General features: G+C 54.6%; 4 protein-coding genes across 15 annotated transcripts; 2 read left to right on the top strand and 2 right to left on the bottom strand.

Moving 5' to 3' along the window:
• Positions 1 to 714: 714 nt before the first annotated feature.
• On the bottom strand, positions 715 to 5,226 carry PRRT1 (proline rich transmembrane protein 1). Of its 3 annotated transcripts, none has more exons than XM_073810598.1 (4): positions 3,964 to 5,226; positions 2,518 to 2,733; positions 1,978 to 2,163; positions 715 to 1,800 (listed from the first exon to the last, which is right to left on the bottom strand). In XM_073810598.1, the coding sequence occupies exons 1-4, from the start codon at positions 4,189 to 4,191 to the stop codon at positions 1,624 to 1,626; spliced, it is 807 nt and encodes a 268-aa protein (XP_073666699.1). In that variant the 5' UTR covers positions 4,192 to 5,226; the 3' UTR covers positions 715 to 1,623. The 3 variants fall into 3 exon arrangements, with proteins under 3 accessions (XP_073666699.1, XP_073666698.1, XP_033719977.1); XM_073810597.1 differs by having other exon boundaries at positions 2,518 to 3,053; positions 3,964 to 4,086; XM_033864086.2 differs by lacking the exon at positions 3,964 to 5,226 and having other exon boundaries at positions 2,518 to 3,731.
• Positions 768 to 15,036, top strand: PPT2 (palmitoyl-protein thioesterase 2). 8 transcript variants are annotated; one of them, XM_073810596.1, is made up of 11 exons: positions 5,856 to 5,973; positions 6,250 to 6,391; positions 6,873 to 7,085; positions 7,331 to 7,484; positions 7,949 to 8,044; positions 8,139 to 8,246; positions 9,047 to 9,130; positions 9,250 to 9,334; positions 12,363 to 12,417; positions 14,309 to 14,388; positions 14,908 to 15,036. In XM_073810596.1, exons 1-10 carry the CDS (start codon positions 5,927 to 5,929, stop codon positions 14,360 to 14,362), a joined length of 1,038 nt encoding a protein of 345 aa, XP_073666697.1. In that variant the 5' UTR covers positions 5,856 to 5,926; the 3' UTR covers positions 14,363 to 14,388; positions 14,908 to 15,036. The 8 variants fall into 8 exon arrangements, with proteins under 8 accessions (XP_033719972.1, XP_073666697.1, XP_033719965.1 ...); XM_033864074.2 differs by lacking the exons at positions 14,309 to 14,388; positions 14,908 to 15,036 and adding an exon at positions 12,598 to 13,387; XM_033864075.2 differs by lacking the exons at positions 14,309 to 14,388; positions 14,908 to 15,036 and adding an exon at positions 12,598 to 13,387 and having other exon boundaries at positions 6,250 to 6,387.
• EGFL8 (EGF like domain multiple 8) lies at positions 14,911 to 17,139 on the top strand. The gene is made up of 8 exons (XM_019931368.3): positions 14,911 to 15,036; positions 15,250 to 15,372; positions 15,480 to 15,592; positions 15,693 to 15,788; positions 15,895 to 16,065; positions 16,156 to 16,235; positions 16,313 to 16,466; positions 16,766 to 17,139. Exons 1-8 carry the CDS (start codon positions 14,936 to 14,938, stop codon positions 16,813 to 16,815), a joined length of 888 nt encoding a protein of 295 aa, XP_019786927.1. The 5' UTR covers positions 14,911 to 14,935; the 3' UTR covers positions 16,816 to 17,139.
• AGPAT1 (1-acylglycerol-3-phosphate O-acyltransferase 1) lies at positions 17,063 to 26,829 on the bottom strand. Of its 3 annotated transcripts, none has more exons than XM_019931371.3 (7): positions 26,425 to 26,829; positions 20,080 to 20,276; positions 19,718 to 19,851; positions 19,271 to 19,446; positions 19,020 to 19,115; positions 18,823 to 18,895; positions 17,063 to 18,308 (listed from the first exon to the last, which is right to left on the bottom strand). In XM_019931371.3, the coding sequence occupies exons 2-7, from the start codon at positions 20,265 to 20,267 to the stop codon at positions 18,124 to 18,126; spliced, it is 852 nt and encodes a 283-aa protein (XP_019786930.1). In that variant the 5' UTR covers positions 20,268 to 20,276; positions 26,425 to 26,829; the 3' UTR covers positions 17,063 to 18,123. The 3 variants fall into 3 exon arrangements, with proteins under 3 accessions (XP_019786930.1, XP_033719974.1, XP_033719973.1); XM_033864083.2 differs by lacking the exon at positions 26,425 to 26,829 and adding an exon at positions 25,604 to 25,845; XM_033864082.2 differs by lacking the exon at positions 26,425 to 26,829 and adding an exon at positions 24,096 to 24,323.
• Between the last annotated feature and the right edge of the window lie 37 nt (positions 26,830 to 26,866).

Consider the following 26,866-nt stretch of genomic DNA (forward strand, 5'->3'; position numbering starts at 1 on the left):
ATAAAAGAGACCCCAAAGAGCTCCCTAGCCCTTTCGGCCAAGTGAGGATACAGTGAGAGGTCTACAGCCCAGAAGAGGGCCTGCACCTGACTGTGCTGCACCCTGATCTCAGGCTTGCAGTACATTTCTGTTCTTTATAAGCCATCCAGTGATGGTATTTTTGTTATAGCAGCCCGACTCCCACAGCTCTTTGCTTCCTTTGCCTTCCCTACACTGGTACGACACACCAAGTAGGGCTAATCCAAGTTGTCTGCCACCCTTCAGCCTGCAAGCAGGAACAGCTGTGGGCAGATGGCATTTTTCCCTGCCCCATGCCACCCTACCCCTGGCCAACTTTTTCAGAATGGTCTGCCTTCTTTCCTCCTGACTTCCTGGAGTTCTGGGAATAGATCCCTGGGTCTGCTTGTAAATCTTCCCTCCTCTCCAAAGCCTTAAGCCCAGTCTGGTAAGGAGTGGAAAAGGTGTGCTGGGTAAAGAAATCCCTACCAAGGATGGATCTCAAGGTCTTCCCCAGTAGGATTCCCAGGGAGGCCCCTTCCCCCCATATTTGTGTTTGTCTGTCTGGTGTCCTGGGAATCTGTCTCCTCTCACTTTTGTCTCTGTCAGTTTTCTTCCCCCGCTTTCCCCATGCCCCAGAAGGGGAGATGAGGGGAGGTGAAAGGGGAAACCAAAAAAGCAGGGTCTTCGCAAGGCTGCAGTCTTCGGAGTTGCATGTGATAAATCCACTTAATCTATTTAATATTGTCTTTCAGAAATTCACACACACACTCACACACAGATCAGAACAAGGTGAGGACTACCGAGGGGACGGGGAGGGACCGGCTCCCTCCGGACACTGGAAGGTTTGTACCCTAGGTTCCCTTCTGCCCGACCGCCCAGGAGTTGGGATAGGAGGAAGGGAGTATTTACAGAGAACGGGGACGTAATCTTCATCCCAGGGTGAAGGTTCTGAAACCGGTAACCTCCCAAATCTCATTCCAAAAAAATCAAAAGTAGACAGAGGTTCCGGGATTAGCAAGAAAAGAGGCGGGGATGAGGTGGAGGAGAAACGGAACTGTACTCGCAAAAGTGGGAGTGAGCGTGGGGGCGTGGCTACCCTGGGGCTCGGCTCTCGCGCCGGGCAAAGGGGAGGAGTCTGTCAGTAAGGGGGCGAGGCCTGGCGCCACAAACCCAATCACCGGACTGAATCACCCCGCAGGGAAGAAAAGAAGGCGGAGCCTGCCGACCTGGAGGCGGGGCTTTATCAGAGCCGGGGCGGAGCCTATACAGGAGGCGGGGCTTTAGGGACAAGTTTCCAGGCTGGGGAGCAGTGACCGAGGGAGTTCGGCCGGGGGCGCTGTATTTAGAGGGGTTGGGGGCCTGGAGCGACTGAGGGGCCCGGCATTTGGCCGGAATCCCAGGAAGCGGCGTCCCTGTTAGTGTGGGTTTTGGCGGGGTTCCTGAGGAACTGGATTCGGAGCGTGCCCGCAAGGCGAGAGTTTCTGTAGAGGCCTAGTTTAGGATGTAACCAAGTCCAGTGGCCCCAGAAGCGGGTGTGCAGGGCTCCCGCTGGATCCGCGGCTTGACGGCAAAACGCGCTTGGGAGGTCGAGGGGCGCAGAGTGGGGCCGGGCCGTAGGCGTCCTTACGGATCCCAATAGTTCTCGTGGTGCTGTGCAGCAATGATGATGACTACGGTGAGGATGGTACAGAGCACCATGGCTGCTATGCCCACGGCCAGGGAGATGAAGGAGAAGTTCCGGGCCTCTCGTGAAGCGATCTCGGCTGACACCATGTCTCCGCGGGCCAAGGCCGTGCGCACCTGCGGGGGAGGGTGGGGGAGAGCAGATCAGAGAGCTGCTACCTCGGCCGCACGCCTCAGTCTCCCTCTAAGGTGCTCCCCAAAACGTCCAGCACTCCATGGGATTAAGGAACACCTAGTGAGCCCTCCTCTCCATACTCCGCCTCCATTCCCTCCCCCTCCCACCCCCCCACGCACCTGCACTGCCTTGAAGATGGCAATGATGCCCGTAGGCCAGAAGCAGCAGATGGTGGTCAGCACCGCGATGGGCATATAGTCATGGGGCGGGCGCCTCGGCTCCAGCAGGGCCAGCCCTGGGCCTTGGGGCGGCGGGGGAAGCGTGGAGGTTACTCCCGTTCCCCCCGGGGTCCCGCCGGCATAGGGCTGTGGAAGGAAGGTTGTGGGGAGAAGACGTCACTCTTACCCTCCTTGAGCCCACCAACTTTCCACGTCTGGCAGAGAAAGAGGATTGTTTCCTTCTTTCAAACCTCCTCTGGACTTTTAGGCTGTTTCCCCTGCCAGGCCTTGATCTTTGACTCCAGCTGACCACCAGACCACTCCCTCCCCGCCTCGCCCCATTCCCAGGCTTTTCCTTAGTCTCTCCTCTCCCTTGGCCCCAGAACGCCGCCTGGTCCCCTGGCCCTCTTTCTCTATCCCACCAGCCCCTCAGTGTGTCCCCAATTCCAGGTCCTGTTCCATCCCCCCCTTCCCCCAGGCCCCTGTCCGCCCCGTACTCACCGCGCCCACCGGGTAGACTGGCACGTAGGCAGTGCAAGGCTGCAGCTGTAAGGGGTAACCAGGGGCTACGTAGCCCCCCAGTGACAGCGTGCCTACCGCTCCAGTGTGCGTGGGCACCACGAAGCCCTGGGCCTGGGCAGTGTGAGCGGGCGGCGGCGGGGGCGGGGCGGCGGCGGCGGGCGGCGGCGGGGGTAGTGGGCCCTCGAAGCGAGTCTCCTGCAGGTAAGGGTCGGGTGGCATGCGGGGCAAGGTAGCGCAGCCGGGTGGGGGTACCCCAGCGGCCGGGCCGGGCGGGACGTGATGCGGAGGCCTCGGCAAGGTGGCGGAGGACGAGGGACCGCGCAGAGCGGCGGCCCCGGAAGCCAGGCCCCCAGCCCCTAAGCGCGGGAGGGTGGCAGTGCCAGACTGGTGGTAGTGGTGGTGGTGGTGATGGTGCGAGGAAGGGGCTGTCTGTGGGGGCGGGGCGGGAGGTTCGGCCGGGGGCTGGGGGGCATTGTAGGGTGGTGGAGAGGTGTGAGGGACTGAGTCGGGGAGGCCTGGGGGCGGTGAGCAGAGGTGTGGGGAGAGATAAGACAGATGAGATAAGGAGGGGCAGGGGGAGACACAGAGGGTCAGGGATGGAGGAAGATAATGGGAGAGACAGAGAGGAGATGGGTGAGAAGCCATCTCTCATTCTTGGGGCAGCAGAGAGGTTGTATCTAGGCCATCAGCTCCCCCCCCGCCCCCGCTTTTCAATCTAGTTTTGAGGTCATAACTCTCTTCTGCTCCTCTCCCTTCCTCAGCAATGGGCACACAGCTTTAACCTGCAGACCCAAATTCATATGCTCCTTGGCTTATGGCAGCCTTTGGGCTAGCCTATGCGAGCTGGTCCTGTGTGTGCACGTGTGTAGACATGCAACACTGTTAACATGTGCTCAGTTCAACAGTTGTATAAACACAGGTAGGATAACATGTTCCTCTCTGCCATTCCTTCAGTGGGGAGGGGGTGCCCTAGTCTCTTAGGGAGTCTCAGTACCACTTTTAGGACAGATTAAAGAAGGGTCCTCTGGATTTTACTCCCCTGGCAACCCCCATCTGATCATCTCTCCATATTTCCCCGTTGGATGTCTCCACGCGAGCCAGTGTCATCTGTCCATCTGTCACTTGCAATGATGCTATCCATGCAGTACCTGGCTGATGCTAAGTCACTCTTGTACTTCCCTCGCCCTCTCAACCTGCCCCCCTAACCCATGTTGTTGGCAAGGGACGGAGGCTGAGACTGGCAGGAGGAAAGGAAGAGAAGGGAGGGATATAAAAAGAGGAGGGGGGTTGGGGGTCGGGGTGTGGAGAGCTGGATACAAGGGGAATGAAACAGAACCAACCGCTAGGGAGGGGTAAGGGAGGGGGTGGGGGGGGAAGAGTCAGGAGACACTGGAGAGGGCTGGAGGTTTTGTTGTTGTTTTCTACCTGACTTTTCGGATGACATGCCTGCTGTCTCGCTGGGACAGGAGCCGTGCAACCGGAGTCTGGAGTCAGGATCCCTGGCTCGCACCGGAGTCTGGGTGCGCAGATTGCGCAGCCGGCAGCAGCGCAGAGATGGAGAGATGAAGACTGTGGCGGCGGGGGGCGGAGGGAAAGCGGGGGGGGGGAGCTTAAAGGGACCGAGGCGAGGGAGGGGGAATCCTCCAGATGCATCCCCACTCGGTCTCCGCTTTTGGACTACGTCTCGCCTCCTCTCACCCCGGCATTCAAGCCCCCAGTTTGGGCTCCTTTGGAGTTGTCATGGAAACTGGGAGGCAAGCAAGACCAAGCAAGGCGGGTGGTACTAAGGGAAGGAAGGAGGGAGAAAGAACTCTCTAGAGTCTTCCCCTCCAAGACTGGCCGTAGTGATTATATTGTGGAGGCAGCGAACAGGCGCTCAGTGGATTCAATACCCCAGTTCCCTCTGGATCTTGTTCAACCCAGTCAGGCCTCCCCCTCCTCAGCTTCCCTCAGAGTCCCTGTAAGATCTCAGGATTTTCTCCCAAATCCTTGGCTCTTAGTTTTCCCCTCTGTAGGAGAGATGACTGTATGAGAGATGACTGTATGAGAGAGAACCGTAAAAACAAAACCAAAAACAAACAAACAACAAAACAAAACAAAATAGAGAGAGAGAAAAAACCGTGTGCAGAGTTGAGGCCGGCCATGACCTGAAAAGTTCCCAGGGTTATGACCTTGACCTGCCACCCTGGCCTGGGATGAATCGGGAGGTAAAGTGAGAGGCTCTGGTCTATAGCAGTTCAGAGGTAGGAGGCCTATGGTGTGTTGGGGGCTGGGGGTTGCAGTGTAGGGTGAAAAGGAAGCTTGGGGGATATATAGATACCTTTCCTCTCCAGGATGAAGGAGCTGAAGCCCGCTGGGAGGAGGGGACGGATCAACTGCTTATTGCTGGCAGCTCGGTTTGGGAATACGTGCTTGGTCCCCCTTCCCCCTTTTACTTATTGGGCTTCTTAGAGCTTCCAGGGCCCTCAGTGTTCAGATCCATTCCTGAAATCCCACCCACCCACCACCCCCGCCAAGACGCAGCGCCATTGCCTGAGTCGACCTGGGGGCACAGCGGTAACTGCAGTCTTTTTATTTTGCTTATTGTATCTTGGGAGCTTGTACGTGGGGATAGGGGGTGAAGATCAGCAGTCAGCCAAGATTGACCAGAGTTGGGCTTTTTGCAAAAACGTAACTGGGAGTCATTATTACCCATCCCACCCTCCCCCTTTAGACTAGTACTTCCCGGCCCCCGTCTGAGGCAGTCGCTCTCCGGAGCTCTGTCCCTCCCCTCTGACTCCAGGCAGAAACTACAGAGTTGTAAGAGAGGCGCTTGCCAGGGCGATTCCCAGGCCCCAGAGATTTAGATCACAGCCCCATACCGCTCACTTGGCTTCTAAGGCGTTCGCGTTCGCGTGAGCCCCGAACCCTCTACCGCCACCCCATCCTCTACACAGCTCGGGGCGCAAGTTGGTTTTATTGGGAGAGACTTAGACTGGCAAAGACCTTGTGAATAGAGAGAGGAATTCAGAGAAGTTGCGATTTTTTTTTTTTTAAATCAAGGGAAACGTCTTTAAATGCTAAGTAAAAGCCCTAACCCGGGCACCTGGGTATCGGTAGGGGTCACAGGTGGAGAGGTGCGGGACGCCTGGAGTTCAGAAGTCCAGACCGAGTGGGAAGGTCTGAGTAAGGAGCCGCCCACAAGGAGCTCCAAGTTCAGGGCGGGGCTGTGGAGTCGCTCTGGTGGAAAGACTCATCCGAAAGCAAACGAGCCTGAGTCAGCGCTGCCCTAGGGTCCCTCCGCCCCTGGGGGGCGGGGGTGGTGTCACAGATGGGCCCCGGAGTAGAGTAGGGCAGAAGAAACTGGGCCAAGCTGCACTTTTACCTCGAGGGGCCTCGAGGGCTCTCCATGTCTCTGGAAACAAGGGCACTACAAGCACTTCAGGATGAAGAGTTGTAAGACGCAGATCCGGCGCGGGCGGGAGGGAAGGGGTTAGGAGTACGGTCCGCCTGGGCTACCTTCAGCCCTCATCAGACGGACGGCGAACTGCGAAGGACTACCTTTCCCCAGTCTGTTCTCCCAGCGCCTCCCTGGGGAAAGAGAACTAAACTCCGTGTTCCTTTGCGGAGCCGGACGCCTGAATTGGGAAATAGGGCGAATCAAGGCCGGGAAATGGGACCCTTGGGTCGCTGCTGCCGCAGGGACTGAAGAGGCAGTCTTTCAATTCCCAGGACATGTTTGCTGCTTCTGCCTCTCCCCGCCGGTCTAAGTGGATCGCTCCACCTATTTCCTCCCCCGCTCTCTCGGCGCAATGGATTGTTCCATTGCCCCTCCAGTCTCGGGCCTGCGTTGCGGGGGACACTGGCACGGTTGGTAGGGAAAGCCCCGGACGTGACGGCTGAGTGCGACCCTGAGCAGCCTCCCCTCTCCCATCCGTCATTCCCCTGCGCGCGTTCTCCTTACACCCTTCCCCTCCCCCACGTGGGTTCCAAGCTGCAGGGAAGTAAACAGCGGGCAGAGCGAGGCTCACGGACCCAGGCCAGGTGGGCCTTTGCACTCTCCAGGGGTCCTGCGCTGCTGCTCAGGGGTCTTTCTTGCAAAACCCCCGTCTTGCCTGGCTGGGATGATGCATTAGGAAGATGCTGGCCTGGGGACAGAGTCCCCGCTGAGTTAGGGGCGGGGCTTGGGTGAGCGTCAGTGCGTTTACAATGTGGTTGGGGGCGGTGTTCGTGGGGAGAGGACTAGAGTAAAAGTAGGATATTTTGTGACAAGGACCTGGTGTGGGAACGGGCAGGGGAGGCTTGATTGCCGGCGTCTGTTCGGAAGGCAGGGGGTGTTGTCATCTCTCTCACAGGCCCTCATCGCCCCCTTCTCAGGCGGGAGCATGCTGGGGCTCCCGGGGCTGCGGCTCCCCCCGGCGGGGTTCCTGCTCCTGTTGCCGTTCCTGCTGCTGCTGCTGCCCGCAACCCCCGCGCCCCATCGGGCTTCCTACAAGCCGGTCATCGTGGTGCATGGGCTCTTTGACAGCTCGTACAGCTTCCGCCACCTGCTGGAATACATCAACGAGGTCTGGCAGGGGACCTCCGGTTGTGGGGCGTTGGTGGCGTCTACAGAGGCTGGGGAAGGAGAATGAGGAATTGAATGCTGGGCCTGCCAACTTCCTCGGGGAGCTGGTGCTGGCGTGGGGAAAGTCTGGGGACGAGAGATCCTTGGTTCTAGCAGGGCACAATAGGCATGTGGGCGCTGGCCAGGGGTCGGTGTGGAGGGGCTTCATCGTCCATCCCCGGTTGGGGCATTGCCCCCTTCCCACAGACACACCCTGGGACTGTGGTGACAGTGCTCGATCTCTTCGATGGGAGAGAGAGTTTGCGGCCCCTGTGGGAACAGGTGCAAGGGTTCCGAGAGGCTGTGGCCCCCATCATGGCAAAGGCCCCTCAAGGGGTGCATCTCATCTGCTACTCGCAGGGTAGGCACCGTCTCCCACCCCAGCTCCTAAGCCCTATCTGAGGCTTGATCCTTATCTGAGGGACACTGCCTAGTGTTCCCTTTTTTGAGCCACATTGCTTCAGCCAGAGCCCTGATACTTGAGCCCTCCTTTTCTGACTTCCCTCAGTACCTGGGTCTTATCTCTGTGTGTGTCCTGAGTGGGAGGGAGGCTCCCTGCACTGCTGCCCCTTTCTTTGCCCATTACCCATGGTTCTTGGACATAAAAGGTAGTGGGACAGTAAAAAGCACCCTACAGTTAGTCGGGACGCCCAGTGTCGAATTCTGGCTCTGTCACTTACATGACGTGGATGTTTCGACACGGTGTGTGCCTTCTCTGGGCTTCAGTTTCCTTTAGGTACACTGTGTGTGTGTGGGGTGCGGACGGGGGGCAGTGTTGGCCCGGCTGTCCCTAAGTCCCTGCCCAATGTGGTGTTCCGCCTGCAGGGGGCCTGGTATGCCGGGCACTGCTGTCTGTGATGGATGACCACAATGTGGATTCTTTCATCTCTCTCTCCTCTCCACAGATGGGACAGTATGGAGGTGAGTGGGCACTGTGGGCTCCATGGGGGGGGGGGGACCCTGAGTCTTGAGGGCACAAGTTTGGAACCAGCTGGCACTGCTGTTCTCTTGCCAGACACGGACTATTTGAAGTGGCTGTTCCCCACCTCCATGAGGTCCAACCTCTACCGCATCTGCTATAGCCCCTGGGGCCAGGAATTCTCCATCTGTAACTACTGGCATGGTGAGTAGGACATGCCAAACTGGGGCCTCCATGGAAAGGGCATCCTGGAGGATAGGGCCTGCTGCTCCCACCTCTACCATAACCAACAGCAATGATAATGATAACTTAACAGTTATTGAGCACTTACTATGTGAACAGGCACTGTTCAAAATGCTTTATGTGTATCACCTTATTTGCCTTAGAGAGTATAGCCTGCTGCAGGGGTCGGCCGACTGTATCCTTAAAGGGCAAGACAGTAAATATTTTGAGCTTTGCAGGCCGTAGTCTCTGTCACAACCACTCAGTTCTGCCACAGTCATGTGAAAGCAGCCATATATCTTATGTAAATGAATGAGTGTGTCTGTGTTGGCAATAAAATTTATTTACAGAAACAAGCAGTGAACTGGATTTCGCTAATGAGTCATAGTTTGCAAACGCCTGGTGTAGTTTTTAAGACCATGGATGCTGCTGGGTCCAGACTGCTTGGGTTTGAAGCCTGGCCCTGCGGCATGACTTTGGGCAAGTTACTCAACCTTCCTGTGACTCAATTTTCCTCATCTGTATAATGATATAGTACATACCTTATAGGGTGGTTATGAGGATTAAATAAATTAATGAATGTAATGTACTTTGAACAGTATCTGGCTCATAGCAGGTGTTAGAAAAAGGTGTTTGCTATTATGTTTACAATTATCGTGGCTACTATTATATTACTATTCACCTTGTCTATTACTTTAGCCTCCAGATTGGTCTTCCAGCCTCTGGTCTTGCCTCTTCTCCCTGCTTCTCTGACAACCTTTCTAACTGCTGTTTGTACCCAGACCCCCACCATGATGACTTGTACCTCAATGCCAGCAGCTTCCTGGCCCTGATCAATGGGGAAAGAGACCATCCCAATGCCACTGGTAAGACCCCAGGCTCCTACCCTGGTCCCATTTTCTGCTTCTCTGACCCGCCGTGTTCCCCTCTCCAACCTGGCCTGACCCCTGTGACTGACTCAGGCTCTCTTCTTCCCACTCTGCAGCTTGGCGGAAGAACTTTCTTCGTGTGGGCCGCCTGGTGCTGATTGGGGGCCCTGATGATGGTGTCATTACCCCCTGGCAGTCCAGGTAATAAGGGACTGTGTGGCCTGAAGATTGGCTAAGGACACTCCAGCCCCCACCAATCTTTATCTCATTTCTAAAACTGGCCTGCTGCTTCCACTGGGTAATACCCCTACCCTCCACTCATCTTGTCACCCAAGACCAAAACCTGGGAGTCATCTCCTAGCCTCTTATACGCAGCCAGTCACTAAGCCCTGCTGACTCTACTAGGTAGAGTCTGCTTGCTCTCCATCCCTACCAACCCCCCTTTGTAAAAACTTGTAACTTTGAAATATTTACAGATTCGTAGGAAGCTGCAAAGATAGTTTAGAGAGGTCCTGTGTATCCATCACCAAGTTCCCCTCAATGGCTGCATCCTATGTAACTATAGCACAGTATCCAAACCAGGAATATGACATTGGTGCGTGTGTATGGTTCCACATGCCATGTAATCACATTTCCTACCACCGCTTTTACTTACCTGGACTACTGTAATAGCCTCCAGCTCATCCCCTCTATCCTATTCCTCAGGAAAATCCATGGCTTCACGGCACTCTGTGCCTGCCTTTGATCATCATGAGTGATCTGAAATGTCACCTGATCTACCTTAGTCACTCAACAAATACTCTGTGTGCCTAGGCACTGTTCTGGGTCCTGGGGCTGCAGTAGTAAATGAAAGAGAAGTCCATGGTGTTACGTAGCTTACATTCTTGTGGGGGAGACAGATAATAAATGTAAATCTATATGAAGTGGTGATAAAATAAGGCAGGGGAAGGGATTAGAGGATGGCCACGGCCTATATTAGCTGGTGGCCAGAGAAGTCCTTCTGGAAGAGTTGCCATTTGAGCAGAGACTGAAGGAAGTGAGGGAAAGAGTTGTGCATCAAACTGGGGGAAGAACAACCCAGGGGACAGGAGTAGCACCTGCGAAGGCCCTGGGGCAGGTCTGAGGAATAAGGAGGCCCATGTGGCTAGAGTGCAGGGAGCTATGGAGAGGGTGGGAGAGGAGGTGAAAGAGGTAGCAGGGAGCCAGTTACAGAGAGCCTTTGTGGGGCACAGTAAGCACCCCCCCTTTTTTCCTGAAATATACACAACATAAAATGTTACCATTTTTAAGTGTATAGTTCGGTGGCGTCAAGTCCATTCACATTCTTGTGTAAGCATCACCACTATTTATCTCCAGAACCTTTTTTTCCTTCCCAAATTGCAACCCCATACCCTTTAAAGAACGGTAACTCCCTCATCCCTGCCCCTCCCTGGCCCCTGGCAACCATGGCCCTTGCTTTTTGAAAATTCTGAGTGAGAGGAACACGTTGGAAGGTTTTAAGTGAATGAGTGACATGCCTTCTAATAGTTAGAGGTGGGATTTATATTTTATCTCATTTCAAACAATCCTGTGAAGGTAAGAATGGCTCAAGGTTATATAGCACCTTTTGTGTCCCAAAGCATTATTCCAAGTACTTTTCAAATAAAGCTCATTTAATTCTCACAACAACCCTATAGGGTAATTACTACTATCCTCTTTTGACATATAAGGAAACTTAAGTACAAAGAGATTAAATAACCTGCCTACATTCCTAGAGTTAGTTAAGTGGTGAAGTCAGGCTGTCTGACTTAAGGACAATGTTTTCTTCTTTCTTTTTTTTTTTTTTCTGGTATGCGGGCCTCTCACTGCTGTGGCCTCTCCCATTGCGGAGCACAGGCTCCGGACGTGCAGGCTCAGCGGCCATGGCCCACGGGCCCAGCCGCTCCGCGGCATGTGGGATCTTCCCGGACCGGGGCACGAACTCGTGTCCCCTGCATCGGCAGGCGGACTCCCAACCACTGCGCCACCAGGGAAGCCCAACCACAATGTTTTGCTTCCTCTCTATAAAGGAGGTATTCTTATACAGGGCCAAGAATATAAGCAACATGATCAACCACACACAGTGGGAGTGTGTGGCAGAGCTGGAGTTTAAAATCCAGGTCTTTGTGCCCCTACTGCTTTCCAGCCCTTCAACAAGGCCTCCAGGCCTCCAACCCAGCACCCCCCGCACCCAGCTGTGCCTTACCTCTGTGCTGCTCTTGCTGTTGCATTTGCCTGGGACAGCCTTCCTTAGTCCAGGGTAATCGCTGGGAAGCCTTTGTTGATGCTCTAAAACTAGGGTAGTAGCCTCTCCTCTTTGCTCCCATAGCCCATGCTGGCATTTGTTCAGTTATTTATGGCCTGTGTCCACTCAGTGCCCATGCCAGTTAAATATTCTTAACTAAAAAAAATTTAAGAACTTTTTATTTTGAAATAATTTCATACTCAAGAAATGACCAAAGTAGTACAAAGCAATCTTGTATACTCTTCACCTAGGTTTCCCAAATGTTAACATCTTACCGAGTTTACCTTAGCATCCTCTCTCTCCCTCCCTCTCTCTCTCTCTCTCCATATATATATATACACATATATATATATATGTACGGAGTATGTGTGTGAACCATTTGAGAGCAGGTTGCATGATATCTCTTCACCCTTGAAAACTTCAGTATGTCAGTGTCTATTTTCTATGTACAGGACATTCTTTTACATATCCACAATAATGATCAAAATCAGGAAATTAACATTGATACAGTACTCTGTAGACCTTATTCAAATTTTCCCAATTGTCCTTATAGAAAAAAATCCAGTGCAAGATCCAACCCAGGATCCTGTGTTGCATTTAGTTGTCATGTCTCTTTAGTCCCTTTTAATCTGGAATACTTTCTTGGTCTTTGTACACGACGTTGATATTTTTGAAGCGTATGAGCCAGCTGTTTTATAGAATGTCCCTCAGTTTGGATTTGTTGGCTATTTCCTCATGATTAGATTCAGATTGTGCATTTTTGATGGGAATTCTGCAGAAGTGATGCTGTACCCTCAGTGCATCACCTCATGAGGTACATGATACCCAGTTAAATATTGGTATTTTGAGTGTCCTCCTTGCTGCTTGTGTCCTCAACAGGCCATGAGTTCCTGAAGGACCCTAGCCCACCTTGATTTTCTCCAGCTCTCCTGATAACCTCCCCCTTACCCCCCAATCTTTTTGTAGCTTCTTTGGTTTCTATGATGCAAATGAGACGGTCTTGGAGATGGAGGAGCAACTGGTGAGTTCGTTGGAATTACCTTCCCTTTCTGCACGCACTGTCCCAGCTGTCTGTGGCTCTCTCTGCCACTGACATGGGAGTTGAAAGGTTCACCCTGTGGGGAGGGGGTCTGGGACACCAGCAGGAACTTACTTTGTCCTCCCTATGTCTTTCTTCCATGCCCCTTTGCCCACCTTGAAGGTTTATCTGCGGGATTCTTTTGGGTTGAAGACTCTCCTGGCTCGGGGGGCCATAGTGAGGTGTCCAATGGCTGGGATCTCCCACACGGCCTGGCACTCCAACCGTACCCTTTATGAGACCTGCATTGAACCTTGGCTCTCCTGAGGGATCCCTCAGGAACTCCCCAGCCCAGAGACCAAGTGGTAGCCTTGGATGTCAGGCCTTGGTGTGCCCGTGACCACCTCATCGCTCTCCCACCAACCAGGGCTCCCAGGGCCCCTTCCTCCGCTCTTCTGTGAAAGGCAAATCCTGGTTTCCGCCATCTCGTGTCCTCTCGTTTGGGGCTCGCTGCAAGCTCCCCCACCCTCTTAAGGCCAAGCTTGGGAAGTGAGAAGCCAGGTTTACTCGTGGCTGCTCCTTGACTCTGGCCGGAGGCGCAGAATCCAGCTCCTGCCCACCACAGGGGTCTCCTTCCAGGCCACTCAGGACATTTTTAGCTTCTGTTTTCCCCATGTTCCCTGTTCGTCTGAACTCCCCTGTTGTGAGCCCTCCCAACCCCCAGGAAGGACCACCCATGAGAGTGGGGTTCTGAGGCTCCCCTATGGGGACATTTCCATTCTTGAAGTGTCAGTGTTGGGGAATATCTGTGGCCCGTGAGGCCCATCTCAGGTTTGGGGATCCCCCAGTCCCTATGTTCAGTATTGGGGTGCCCTTGGGGAGCCCAGTTTCTTTGAGGCTCCAGCCCCTCTTTTAGCTACCCTTGAATGGGTGTTACCCCTGTATTTATGGAAATAAAGTTCCATTTACTCAGTTTGGCTTGACTCATTTCCAGGTGAGGGAGACCTGGCTCCCCAGGGAGGGTGGGGATGGAGAGCCTGAGGCCCGGGTGCCCGGATGCCTGGTCTGGGGTGGGACCCCCTTGGTGTTTCCGCTCTCTCAATGCCCATTCTGTGTGGGTTCCTGATTCTCTGCGGGTTCTTTCCTGCTGAGGACAATTCTCTTCCTGTCCCAGCCTGTGATTGGGGGGCTGAGCCCAGGGCTCTAGTGGTTTGGGCCCCAGCCTCATGGGTGGAATGCGCCAGCCAGCCCCCAGGCTAGACGAGGGGGCTAAGGGTCAGGGTAGGCATTTGTTGTGCCCCTTTTTGACCTTTGTAGGCCAGAGCTGGGTGAGGGGCTGGACAATGAGCCTCCTCTTCCTGAAAGAAGGAATCTTGGTGGAGACAATAAGGCCCTGTCTGCTCTGGCATGGGGGGCGGTGGCTGACTCAACTTTGCATACCCCCCACCAGGCCCTAACAAATGTCATCAAGAAATGGGGGCAATTTTCCCTTTACCGCCCTGGGCAGTCCCCACCGCACCCTTCTTTCTTTTCTCATCTGCTCTTGCCTTTTCTCCCATGACTTGACCCTACTTTGTTCTCTGCCAGCTCTGACTTTTCCTGCCCCTCAGTTCTTCCCTAGTCTGTGTTGGGTTGAAGGATGGAGGGCAAGGGCCAGGGGTGCTGCTGGTGTTTAAAGCTAGTAGTCTCTGCTGATTTGGGGGAGTTCCAAAAATAAGGGGCCTCATAGGGTTGAGAAGAGACTTCTGAGGGGCCCTTTGCTTGGCTGGGGGGGGGTGAAGGGAGTGGGATCTGGACCCCACTGAACTGACCAAGCTCCAGCTGTGGAGGAGGCTTGTGGGAGGGGGCAGGAATGGGAGGGCTCTGTCTGGCCCGCCCCTCCTCTCCTTTGCAGCCCGCGCAGCCCGCCCACCAGTCTGAGCTGCTGCTTCTGAGGCTGGTGGCCTGAAGTCTCCAGGAGAGGGGGAAAGACAGGTGGGGAGAGAACGTCAATGGGGAAAGACTGGGGGTCACTCAGAGTCTTAGAGTTGAGTGTGAGTTGGGTGTGTTGTCTGAGTGAGGGGAGTGGGTCCAGGGTGTATGTGGTGGTGTGGGTGCGTGAGGGTAGCAGGAATGTGTTTAAGGTGGGGTTTCCAGGTGTGTGGGTGTGTACAAGGTGTAAAGGGGTGTAATGGTGCATATCTGATATTTTGAAGGTAGGAGGATTAGGATGGAAGACGGCACGTCAGAGACAGGAGGGTCATGAGGGGAGGTGGAGGGAGTGTGTCGGGCTGTGAGCTTGTATGGTGCTGCATGGACCATGATGTGCTAAAGGAAGGGGGGTGTTAGTTAAATGTAACTGCGGGTGTAGACAATCCTGGTGGCTACTGCAAGCGTGCAAATGAGTGTCCTGCCCCACTTAAAGGGTACCAGCAGACTGCTCTTGGAAGGGTTGGAACTGGAGAAGTTAACAGGAGAGGGGAAGGACCTCCATTAACCTCTTCTTGCCTGCAGCTGGCAGAGTCTGAAGTCAAGGAGAAACATGGGGTCCAGGGCTGAGCTGTGCACTGTCTTAGGCGGACTCTCATTCCTCCTGCTACTGATGACAGGCGAGGGGGCCAAGGGTGGATCCCTCAAAGAGAGGTGATAACAGAGGGGGCAGGGCCAGGGGTGAGGTCTTCATGAAACCTGCTGGGGCTGGGGTTTCACAGGTGGCAAAACAAAGTTCAGAATGGGGGGGAGGCTGTCATTTTTAGGGAGGGTGGGGCCTCAGTGGAGCCTGAAGGGAAGTGGGGCTCCTGGCTCCCCAGGGCCTGGCCCACTCAATGCCTCTCGCTTTCCCCCGCATGGGTGCAGTCAGGGGGTCTGCTCCAAGCAGACGCTGGTGGTCCCACTCCGTTACAACGAGTCCTACAGCCAACCCGTGTATAAGCCCTACTTGACTCTCTGCTCTGGAAGGCGTGTCTGCAGCACCTACAGGTGAGGGGTGGGGAGCCTGGGCTCTGGGGTCTCTCAAGAGGAACGAACCCCCAGAACCGGGGCCAGGACCCATATGCCAATGTCCAGAGCCCGGCGCTGTGTTCCAGGACCACGTACCATGTGGCTTGGCGGGAGGTAAGGAGGGAGGTGCAGCAGACCCACGCCGTGTGCTGCCAGGGCTGGAAAAAGCGGCATCCCGGGGCGCTCACCTGTGACGAAGGTGAGGCTGGGTCTTCCCAGGCCTCGGGGGAGGTGCGCCCGGCCGGGCTGGAGAGCCAGGCCTTCCGCTCGGTTCTGAACCCCGCTTCCTGCGCCCGCAGCCATCTGCGCCAAGCCCTGCCAGAACGGAGGCGTCTGCGTCCGGCCGGACCAGTGCGAGTGCGCCCCGGGCTGGGGTGGGAAGCACTGTCACGTGGGTGAGTTGCCTCGCCCTCCCTCGGGGTGACGCCAGAACTTCCCTACCCGCTGTGGTGCCCACCTCCGCCCCGCCCCCCTCAGCCCCCTCCTCTTTCCGGTAACTAGACGTGGATGAATGCAGGGCTGGCGTCACTCTCTGCTCGCACGGATGCCTCAATACAGCAGGCAGCTTCACCTGTGGCTGCCCCCAGGGCCTGGTGCTGGGCCCGGACGGGCGCACTTGCGGAGAAGGGGCCCCAGAGCCCCCAACCAGTGCCAGCATCCTCAGCGTGGCCGGTGAGTGGGTGGGTGCGTGGGGCACGCGGAGGGCCGGACCAGAGGCGGGGCCGGGGCAGTGGTCACTCTCGGCTCGCTCCTTTGTCCCAGTTCGGGAGGCTGGACACGATGAGCGTGCCCTGAGGCGGGAGATTCGCGAGCTGCGAGGGCGCCTGGAGCGGCTGGAGCAGGTGAGTGGAGATGCCTGGGGCCAAGTCTGGGTCGCAGACCCCACCCCCAACACCCTGAGGTGTCTCTTCCTTTGTAGTGGGCCAGTCAGGCTGGAGCCTGGGTCCGAGCAGTGCTGCCCATGCCCCCAGAAGAGCTGCAGCCCGAACAGGTGGCAGAGCTGTGGGGCCGAGGCGACAGGATTGAGTCTCTCAGTGACCAGGTTCTGCTGCTGGAGGAGAGGCTAGGTGCCTGTGAGTCCCCATGCCCCTCTCTGTGGGGACCCCCATCTCCCAACAGCTGCCCCCAGCTCTTCCAGACACCTTTTCCCAACTCAGTTTTCTCTTGTCCAAAATCTCTTCTCCTCCACTCACTCACCCCATACCTTCCCCAGATTCCCGCACTTTACCACCCCTTCTCCTGGTCTGTCTCCAACTTGGTGGTTCCACTTATTGGTGAGCGAGACTGTCAATCCTTCAGTGTCCAGGGCCCACTCCAGGCATCCAAGAAGTCCACAGTCAATGTGTCTGCCTGTCTCCTTGTCATTAACCAGGCTCCTGCGAGGACAACAGCCTGGGCCCAGGCCTCAATCGGCGGAGCTAAGGAGCCCCTGCAGAGCCCCTGCCCCACTAATTTATACAGAAACTGGACCCACTAATCCTCTGGGATGGGCCGGCTGGGGAGCTGCAGATAAGGCTATCTGCCACTAAGGAGCAATGAACAATGGAAACTTTGGAAAGCTGAAGAAAGGAGGAAGGCGGGTTGTCTTGGCCTGCCCGAGTCTTCCGGCTGGGGCAGGGGCCTGGAGGAGAACTGCTTTTTTAACTCCTTAACAAACGCAGCCAGAAAGTGCCCAGATCTCTCTCAATCTTTATTCTCGGTTTCTTGCTGTTATCCAGATAATTAATAAAAATCAACCACGCAAAACTGGGTCCCACCCTCTCCTTTTGCTCCCAGCCCACCTCCGTGGTTGTGAGCACAGGTCTGGGGTGGGAGGCAGGGAGTGGCTAATGCCACAGGGAGGAAATGAAAACTGGCTCAGAGAGGGGAAGCCTCAAAAGAAAGAGAAATAAATTAAAAGCCCTCCCATCCCCTCCAGCCAGGGTTCAGTTCCTTTCCCCAACTCCCCAGGGTGAAGTGAGTGCAGCACCTGATGTCTGCCTCTTCCCCTTGTGTCTGGTTAGAATGGTACAGCAGGGCTGTAGGGGGCTTGGTGGGGCCAGGACCACTGAACAACTATACCCAGGGGATGAGGGGAAGCAGAAATGTGGCATCCAAGAGTGTGCTCAACCCTGGGCACTTGGACAAGGGCAGGGATGAGACCTCTGAGTGACAGAGTCCAGCCCCCACTGACAGGAGGCTCCACGGGAAGGAGGGAGAAGGTGCTGAGGAATGTTTCCAGGATGAGCCTGGGAGAAGTATTCCAGGCATCAGCTTCCAGCCACAGCGTGAGGAGTCGTCCTCACAAATGGATGAGTCCACTGAATCCGTGGACATGGGAGTGAGAAATTGTTCCACAGAATGGATGAATCCACTGGCCAATGTGGGGTGGAGAGGTAGAGAAGACCACAAAGGAAGAGGGTCCACTGGGGACAGAATGGAGTGTTCCTACCCTTGTGTAGGCTGAACCACTGAAGATGAGGGGGAGGCAACTGTCCCACAGACAGGATGGCACGGAAGGTGGGGTTCAGAGTGGAGGCCGCACCTAGGCAAGAGTCTGTTGGGGGGCGGTGCTGGGAAGGGGGCAGGGAGCGGTTCTGCAACCACATTCACTTCAGAAGTTGAAGATTCCAAAGAAGAGAACAGGTGGGGAGAGGGGAAATGAGGAACAGGGCTTGGCCCAGCTTCGGGCCCACTGGGCTGGTAGGTGTGGAGACGGCGGTGGGGGGTGGGGGTAGATGGGAAGGGAGCTCAGAGCTGGGCCTCGCCCACCCCTCCAGGCTTCTTCAGATAGTCACCACCACCCCTGCCATCAGTGGAGATTTCCCGGAAAACGGTGAGCATGGAGTGTCGGACTGTGTCGGCCAGAGCTGGGACGTCATCTGGTGTCAGCCCTTCTGTGGGCACTGGGGGCAGCACCCGTACCTGACATCGCCCTGGGAGGGGGGTGAGCACCATCATGGCCTGTGTACCGGGACTCTGCCCACAGGTGGCGCCTGGCTTCCGAGCTCTCCTGATGCTTAGTTCCCTGCTCAACCTTTCAGTTCTCTGCCGTGGACAACTCCCCCTCAGCTTACCAGCTGCCACCTGTTCTCTGAGGCCCTCCCTCGCAAAGCCTTCCCCAGCCCCAGTCCAGGCACCTCAGCACCCTGCCGGCCCCACTGTCTGGGTTTAGTGTTCACCGCCGAATGCTGTAACTGCGCACACAGGCTTTATCTTTCCGGCTAGACAGTAATGGCCTCTCTTGGAGGGACCAAGTGTTACCCATCTAGCAGGGTATAGGGGTGCTTAATAAATACTTATTGGCTGATGTGGGGTCACTTTAGATAATCCTGTGGACATCTCAGTGCTGACGCTGACTGAAGCTCCTGCCCCACGGGGATCTCCCTCTAGCCTCTCCCATGGCCCTTCTGGCCACCCCCGAACCCCAGATCTGCACAGAGCCCTCACCTGAAGTGAAGCGGCGCTCCTTCTTGCAGTAGAAGTCTTGATAGGAGGACATGACTATGGGAACAATGGGAACCTGAGGGAGAGGAAAAGCGATCAGCCCACGGCTCCCTTCTGAGGTGCCCAGGACCAGCCTCTGCCGAGAGAGGAAGGGATGGTGGGGGCTTGAGGGGCAGTAGTGGACCGGAAGGAGTAATCACCTGGGCCTGCACTGCGAGGTGGAAGGCGCCACGTTTGAAGGGCAGCATGGAGCCATTGTGGTTTCTCGTGCCCTCAGGAAAAACCCAGACCCGTACCTGGGAAAGAAAGAGAGTCAAGGAAGACACACATATGGAGGGATCAGAAAATGGCTGTGATGCTGTAATGGGACTTGTGAGGCCTGGTGGCCCTGCACATCAGTTTATTTACAACTATTCTACTCCATAACCCCCATTCCCCCGGGGTGACTCACATCCTGTGTGAGCAGGGTCTGGGCGACCTCAGACATGACACTGATGGCATCCCCAGTGCGCTTCCGGTCAATGAAGATGACTCCCGCCAGCCAGCAGGCCAGCCCGGCAGAGCCGGCCCACAGTAGCTCGCGCTTGGCAATGGGCACACAGCGGCCTGGCAGTACCTCCATCATCCCTAGGGCAGAGGTGGGGGTGGGGTGAGGATACCTCACCCAGGTCATCACCCAGGGACTAGAACTAAAGGAAGAGGCAGACCTGGGGGTGAGGGATGGGGGAAGCCCCAGAAAGTAAGAAAAGGTGACTAAAGGTGTATTATCTTGCTTATGAGGGCAGCTCTACCCCAGGCAGAGGCCTGCAGGGGGAGCAAGGGGGCAACGCCCCAGGTGAGGGAGGGGATCCCAGGGAGGGCTGCAGGAGGATGGGCGTGGCTAGGGGAGGCTGCTCACCAAGCAGGTCGAGGGAGCTCTGGTGGTTGGAGACAACAACGTAGGGCTGTGAAGGAGGGAAGTGGTGAGCCCCTCGCACCTCCACTCGGATCCCGTACAGGTATTTGATGTGGAGCAGCATCAGACGCAAGATCCTGTGGAGGTTCCACAAGGCAAGGGGTTCCCGCGGGACCTGCTGCCGTCCACCTGCAGGCCCCAGCCCCCCTCCCCGGCCCCCCGTCTTCCTGGGCATCTTTGCAGTCTTCTCCGCTTCCTTGTCCCTGGGCTCGCTCAGTGTCTCCTACACACTCAGTGCCCTCCCCAGCCCCTGCTTGCTTCTGACCCTAAGGTTCCCTCATCACCCAAAACCCCTTGCCCCTCACTTCATGTTCTCGACGTTGCGTCCTCGCACGGCACACACAGGGATGGCGAGCACAGCCAGGAAGAGGATCCAGCCATTGTAGAAGGCCATCTTGAAGAAGTACTTGGCACTGGGGCTGCAGAACCACAGAGTGGGCAGCAGCAGGGAGAGCAGCAGCAGTAGAGGCCACACCCCTGGCCACAGCTCCATTCTGGTCACCTGCAGGGGACGGGGCAAAGGACAGAACTAGTGGGCCTGGTTCCTGGATTGGGGACGGGGCGGGCAAGGTGCAGAAGGCAGGGTCTGGGGGGGCTCTGGGGGCCAGGGCTCCCGTTAAAACCTGTCCAGAAAGCCTCTCTGGGATGGGGGCGGTGGGGATGGGAGCTCAGGACTGCTCTCCCACCCCTCTCCCTGAAGGATCCAGATACATTCAGACATGAGACACAAGATATGGACATCCACAACTCACAGACACAAGACAACAACAGGACATTAATGATAGCTAACGCTTGTAGCTGGTAAGGATCTTATAATGGTCTATCCCTCTGCTGTCCAATATGGTAGCCACCAGCCACATATGGCAACTGAGCACGTGAAATGTGGCCTAGCCTGCACTGAGGGGTGCTTAGAGATATAAAATACACATCAGATTTCAAAGACTTTGAAGGAAAAACAGAATGTAAACTATCCCATTAATAATCTTTTATATTGATTACATTGTGAAATTATAACCTTTTGGACATACTGGGTTCAATACACTAAAGTTAATTTCACCCTGCTACTTTTACCTTTTTTATGTAGCTACCAGAAAATTAAAAATTACATATGTGGCTTGCATTATAGTTCTGTTGGACAGGGCTGGTCTATATACTATGTTAAGTCCTTAAATATGAAACACCCGATTTACATTTTAAAGGAGACACACCCAGAAAGGTTAAAAAACTTACCTGAGGTGATATGACTCCTAAGAGGCACTTCCTAGCTTAAAGCTAAGCAGCTTGTGCTCCTAACCACTTGGTTATGCTGCTGCCTGTATATATACACACAAATGCACACACAGCACGCAGCAGATACAGTGGAAAATGACAAAACACAGACATTCTCCGGGGCTGACTGGCAAGAATAAAGGCTCTTGTCACTAACGCAAACTCAGACACACACAGCCATACAAAGACTGACCTGTTCACACACATACGCAAACTTACAATCACACCCATGACCAATAAAGGATGGTAAATTCATACCCATTAAAACCCCTCTCCACCCAGGCAGGCTCCCTGTTCCCAGATAAACCCATGGACATACCTATATCTATTAATCCTGCTTCCACAAACAGGCAAACAAATCCCACCACCCACTTCCCTCCCTCCCAGCAACACTGCAGGCAATGTGGTCAGACATGCAGTGTGTAAGGCTTCACCAAGCGAAAAAAGGAGGGCAGAGAGTAAAAGGGTCATTACACCACCTGCCCTGGGAGAGGAAAGAGTTCAGGAGGAAGAGGCTCTTCCTCCTTCCTCCACTCTGCCCCACGGTTTGGGGCAGGGTCACAATTCACACAAATGGTGTTCAGGCAAATATCTGTCACTTGTATCAAGGCCAAAGGCACGCGCTTCCAATGACAGAAGGGCTGTGCTCCAAGGTAAGTCCATTGCCAAGGGTGAAGGTAACAGGTGATAGAGGAAATGGGACTCTGCCAGCTCTAGGACAATAGGCTTTCTGAGTTGCTTCATCCTACTGCCCCCCCAAGTTGGAACAAGCGCTTCTCCCCTGGACTATTTGCAACAGGCTCCTAACTCTTCCCCTTCAATCCATCTTCCACATGGCAACCACAGATGTTTCTGTGGCACAAATTTGAGCATCTCTCTTGCCCAAAGGCCCTTCTTGACAAGTTGACTTCTGCTTACACCTTTGGCCACATCCCTACAAGAGCCTTTTCGCTCTAGTCAAACTGACTTACTTCAGTTCCTCAGACACACCATTATCTTTCACGCTTCTGTGCCATGAACACGCTGTTCCCTTTGGCTGGAATGTTCTTCTGCCTCTTCACTTGCCTTATACAGTTCAGTGTCACTTTTTGGAGGTCTTCCTGAACCCCTCCAGGCCTGTGTTTTCATTACACTTTTACCTTGATCACTGATTCTCCAAGTGCAGAAAAATAAATCCTTGGACCTCACCCCAGATTACTGAATCAGAAATTTAGGCCGTTGGGCCCATGCATCTGTATACTATTTTAAACAAGCCATCCAGGTGAGTCTGATGTGCACATAAGTTTGAGAACCACTCATCTTGACACTAGACAGGGTGTAACCACTTGAGGTTATCTTTGTTTCCCTCCCTAACGTGTAAGCAGCTTGAGGACAGAGATTTTCTTATTCCCAATGCCCAGGACAGAAGGAAGCAGGGAAGATGCTCAATAAACATTTGCTGAACAGATTATAAGGCTGTGTACATACCCACATAGCCATAATTATTGAGACAACAGTTCTGAACACCAATCAGATAGCTACCCTCTTGAGGACTATTAACTATGAAAAGAAAAGCCACCAAGAAAGCAATGAGCACACCAGGCTAACAGTAACCTACTCTGGATAAAAATACACAATACAGGGTCACGGTGAAGGCAGAGTGACAGCAATCTAGACAAGATGGCACATACAATCTTGCACACAAGAGAAACATACAGAAAGGGGATTAACATGCCACAGGGGAAAGATGCCGCTGTCATCAAATACATGCCAACAGTGCAAAGAGCGGGGGACAGATAATGTACATGGCAGAGTTGACGCTGTGCTATGCATCGAGCTCCATGGACACGGACTGTTCACAGGCACCGGATGTAACGTGTATGAAGAGACACAGGCCAGCGGGGTCAGCAAGGTCAGGCGCATGGGGATGGTTCTTTAGGGACATGGAGGCCCAGTTACCTTTTCCTCTAATATGTGACATTAAGTGACTCTCTCCAGAGCAGGGATGTCCGAGGATTTATAAGCACAATGGAGTGCCAAGTGAGTTAATGAGCATACGGCTCACAAAATATATTGGCAATAAAATTATGAAATAAATAGTATATGTAACCAGAAGCACACAAGCTGTGGACGTGTCACATCAGCACATTATGCGAAGGGGCACACGTGTGTGCGGTGTGAATTGGGACTGGGAAAACACATGCAATAAACAGGCCAATACGATCACAACATGAGTGTGCGCTAGCAGCTAAGCCACGAGATCCCACACACGAAGACGACTGCATATGGCGGGACTATGCACAGAACCTGCGAGTCCACACAAAATAAGGCACGATCTGTACATGCTAAAGTAAACATAAGACGTGCAAGAAACATGAAACCACACAACAGATGCAACAGATGAAAACACACACATGTGAACACGTCAAGACTGGACATGAGACACGGACGTAAGATATGAGAACAGGCAATTCTGATGGAAGATAACACATTTCTCCACAACCCATGGAGAGCACAGGACAAACTAGCCACACACAAGCCATAAACCACATCAAAGGCACACCCACTCAATGTAGAAAACATGGTCCCCCACAAGGCATCTGTATGTCAGTAAGGGTCGAACACAGCATGGAGGCCACTGAGAAACAAGAGGTCCCGTGCCTTGAGAGAAACAGGTGTCTCAGGGCATCCCTAGGAAGCAAATTCTGCTGGGGAAAGGAGGGCACTAAACTGCCTTCTGCCTGCCACTACCCCGCAAGGGTCACGTGGGGCCAAAGGGCAAGAAAAGGAACTGGGGAAGGTGTTGGGGCTTTCCTCTCCAAGATTCCCTGTCCACACCCCCATCTCAAGTTCACAAGGTCTCCACCTCTCCTCCCTCGTGTCTCTTCCATCCTTCCTCCCTCTCAGGCCCCCTCTCCTTTCCCCAGCAACCCTCTCCCAAGTCGGCCCGTATCCTTTTCCCACCAAGCCTCTCCCCTGCCCACCCTCCCAGACCCAATCTTTCCCCATCCCCTCCTCCACATCCCTTTTAGCTCCCTCCTCCCTCCTCCTCCCATCCCTTTCCTGCCCCCACCTCAGTGGGGTGGGGGGCCTGGGGGGCTGGCCCCCTCCCCAGCCAGGCTGCGGCAGCGGTGGTGGCGGGTGGCTGTGTCTCTGCCTCAGTCGGGGTGTCGGTGCCAAGGGGGCGACAGGATTTGGGGGTGTCCTAGCCCCGGCCGATGGAGGGGAGGTGAGAGTGGGAGGCTGGGCCCATAGCGGTACGAATGGTGGGGGGTTGTCCCCCCAGCTCCCTCCCTCCCTCCCTCCCTTCCTGCTGTCTCTCTGAGGGCTGGGGCTGCTGCTGCCGCTATCCCCCACCACCCCTCCCCACGCCCGCTAGTTTCCGGGGCTGGCCAGGAAGTAGGGGGCGGTGATGGGCGCCCTGTTTTGCCAATCGCCTCCCGGGGACCCAGGCATCTCCTCCCCACATCTTTCAGTCTCCTCTTGCTAGCTCCACCCTACGAGAGCTCAGCTGGGCTCCGTCTCGGTCTCTCTGGCCTTTTCTGGCTCCAGCTGCACCTTCTTTTCTCCAACTTCCTTTCAGCACACATGGCTTGCGTGTCCCTTGGTGCTGTATTCCTTCCTTGGCCCGTTCCTTCTCATTCTCCATCAGCTCTCCTCTTATTGTCAACTTGTTTCTTTTTTTCTCCTTAACTCCCACATCTGCTGCTTATTCCCTCCAACTCCAACCCTTTTCCATCTCCCTCTTCCTGTCCCCCCATTCAAGTCCAAATATTTATCAAGCACCTACTATATGCCAAGCTCTGAGTTCTTCACCTCTCTTCTTTTTCTCTCCAGGACTCCATCTCACCCCACCTCACCCTCCAGCCCTCTTGTCTGGTTTCTGCCCTTTGTCCCTGCCACTATCTCCCAGCAGTCCAGCTCCCTCCTCCACTGACCTCCTCCCACCCCCCACCCCTTCCTGGTCTTTGGAGAGAAGGGACACTCTCAGGCCCTCTCCCTGCCCGTTTCCTTCTGTGATGTACTTTAACCTCAGTACCTTTTCTTTTCTAGTTCCTTCCTTCTTATCAGTCTCCTTACTCACCCAAGCTGAGACTACCCCTCTCCTCAACGTAGAAAAAATGTACTCTTCTTCCAGTGGAAACTGGGCATTAGGGTTGCTTTCTTGAAAAAATAAGTGAGGAAGAATGCTGATTCCTCTGGGATAAGCATGCCTCCTTAATTTTGTAGTATGTGCCTAGCTCTCTCTCCAGCCCCTGCTGCCCTCTCCCCCATACTCCCATCATCCCCTTATCAGGATCATTCCATCACTCCTCCCTTCTTGGTCTCCACTTCTGCCTCTCAATAGGGTTTTTCCCTAAACCTCTACACGCTTCCCGAACACTAACCTCCCCTGCCGTAGGCAGCTCCTAACTTCTCACCGTTCCTCACTGAGTCACGTGGGACCTTTTATCAGGATGTTGTTGAAGAACCCTCAGCTTGTGTCTGGCCTCCACCCCCGCTAGATACCTTTGCCCTGAAAGAGTTTACACGCCCTGAGGAACAAGATGTAAAGAACACTGGTAATGGGAGGACTGTTACCTAGTTCTGCTCCTTGAGCCACAGTGAGGGCCAGTGACTGTAGAAAAGGCCCAAACTCGTACGAAAGGCCCAAACTCTGAAGCAGCTTGCCCAAGTCCCAGGGGTCCAGCCCAGGAGGAAGACCCCAGTTCTGCGGGGCACAGTACAAGAAGGAAGGGGCGGGCCTAACCCCTTTCCGCCGCGGGTCGCCTAAAAGGGGGTGGATCTTGCCTCTTCACCCACTCACAAAGGGGTGGAGCTAGACCTTTTCGGCTCTTAAGGTTTAAAACGGTGTCTAGGGCAACTCTGTTCTACTCTGTGTCACATTAAAAAGGGGATGGGCCTTTACTTCATTTCTGTAAATGGTGATTCTGTAAATCACCTAAAGAGGGGCGGGCTGAGTCGTCCAGCCGAGGGAGATGTTAACACCAGCGCCGCAGATCGATGCTCGCACCATCCAAACGTCGGGCTAATCCCAGTTCTGCTCCCTTCTTCACTAAGAGGGAGGGGCGGACCCAAGTTCTGCTCTTTACGTCACCGAAGGAAGCCGGAGCCATTTTGAACCCTGCGACCCTAGCATTTGTCCTCTTTTCCAAGCTCTTCGCCGTCTTTTCCGACCTCGGCCAATCAGGGGCGAAAAAAACGGCCCAATCAGTCGAGAGAGACCGCAGTCGGAGGACCCGGATGAGGCCAAGACAAGGCTTTTGAACCCCAAATCCCGCCAATTGTAGAGCAGTCACCATGGCGACAATATAGCGGTGAAGGGGTGGGACCAGAGAAAGCTCAACTCTCATAGGATTGGCCCACCCCTTCCCTCCTCCTACTGCGCACGCGCGCTTTACCTGGCCTCCATTTTCCGTCGAGTTCTAGCCAATTAGTTGCTTTGGAGCTATACGCTCCAAAGTCCAAAGGAATCCGGACGTTCTCTGAAAGAGGAAGTAAAAGGAAGACAGGGGCTTGTAGTGGGCGAGGTCTAAGTAGCCTTGAGCCAATTGCTTCTGGCCTTTGGTTATGACTGGCAACTACTCAGACGAATAAAGCCCTCCCTGGCCGGGGCGACAGGACGTATGGAATATTTACCAATCCCATGGCACTGCAAACTGACCGTGACTGTTTTAGCCAATAGTCATCGTGCAAGGGCGGGACCGCGTAAACCTCTTTCCTCCCCCGCCCTTTGGACCAGTCCTTTCTTTCGATTCTGTATGATTGGCAGGCACTGAGACCAATAGTGATTAGAAAACCTTGAAGCCTGCCAAAAGATCGTGGGCAGGAGGCGGTTTCTCG

This window comes from Tursiops truncatus, chromosome 10 (genome assembly GCF_011762595.2).
Source record: "Tursiops truncatus isolate mTurTru1 chromosome 10, mTurTru1.mat.Y, whole genome shotgun sequence".
Classification (NCBI taxonomy): Eukaryota; Metazoa; Chordata; class Mammalia; order Artiodactyla; family Delphinidae; genus Tursiops; species Tursiops truncatus.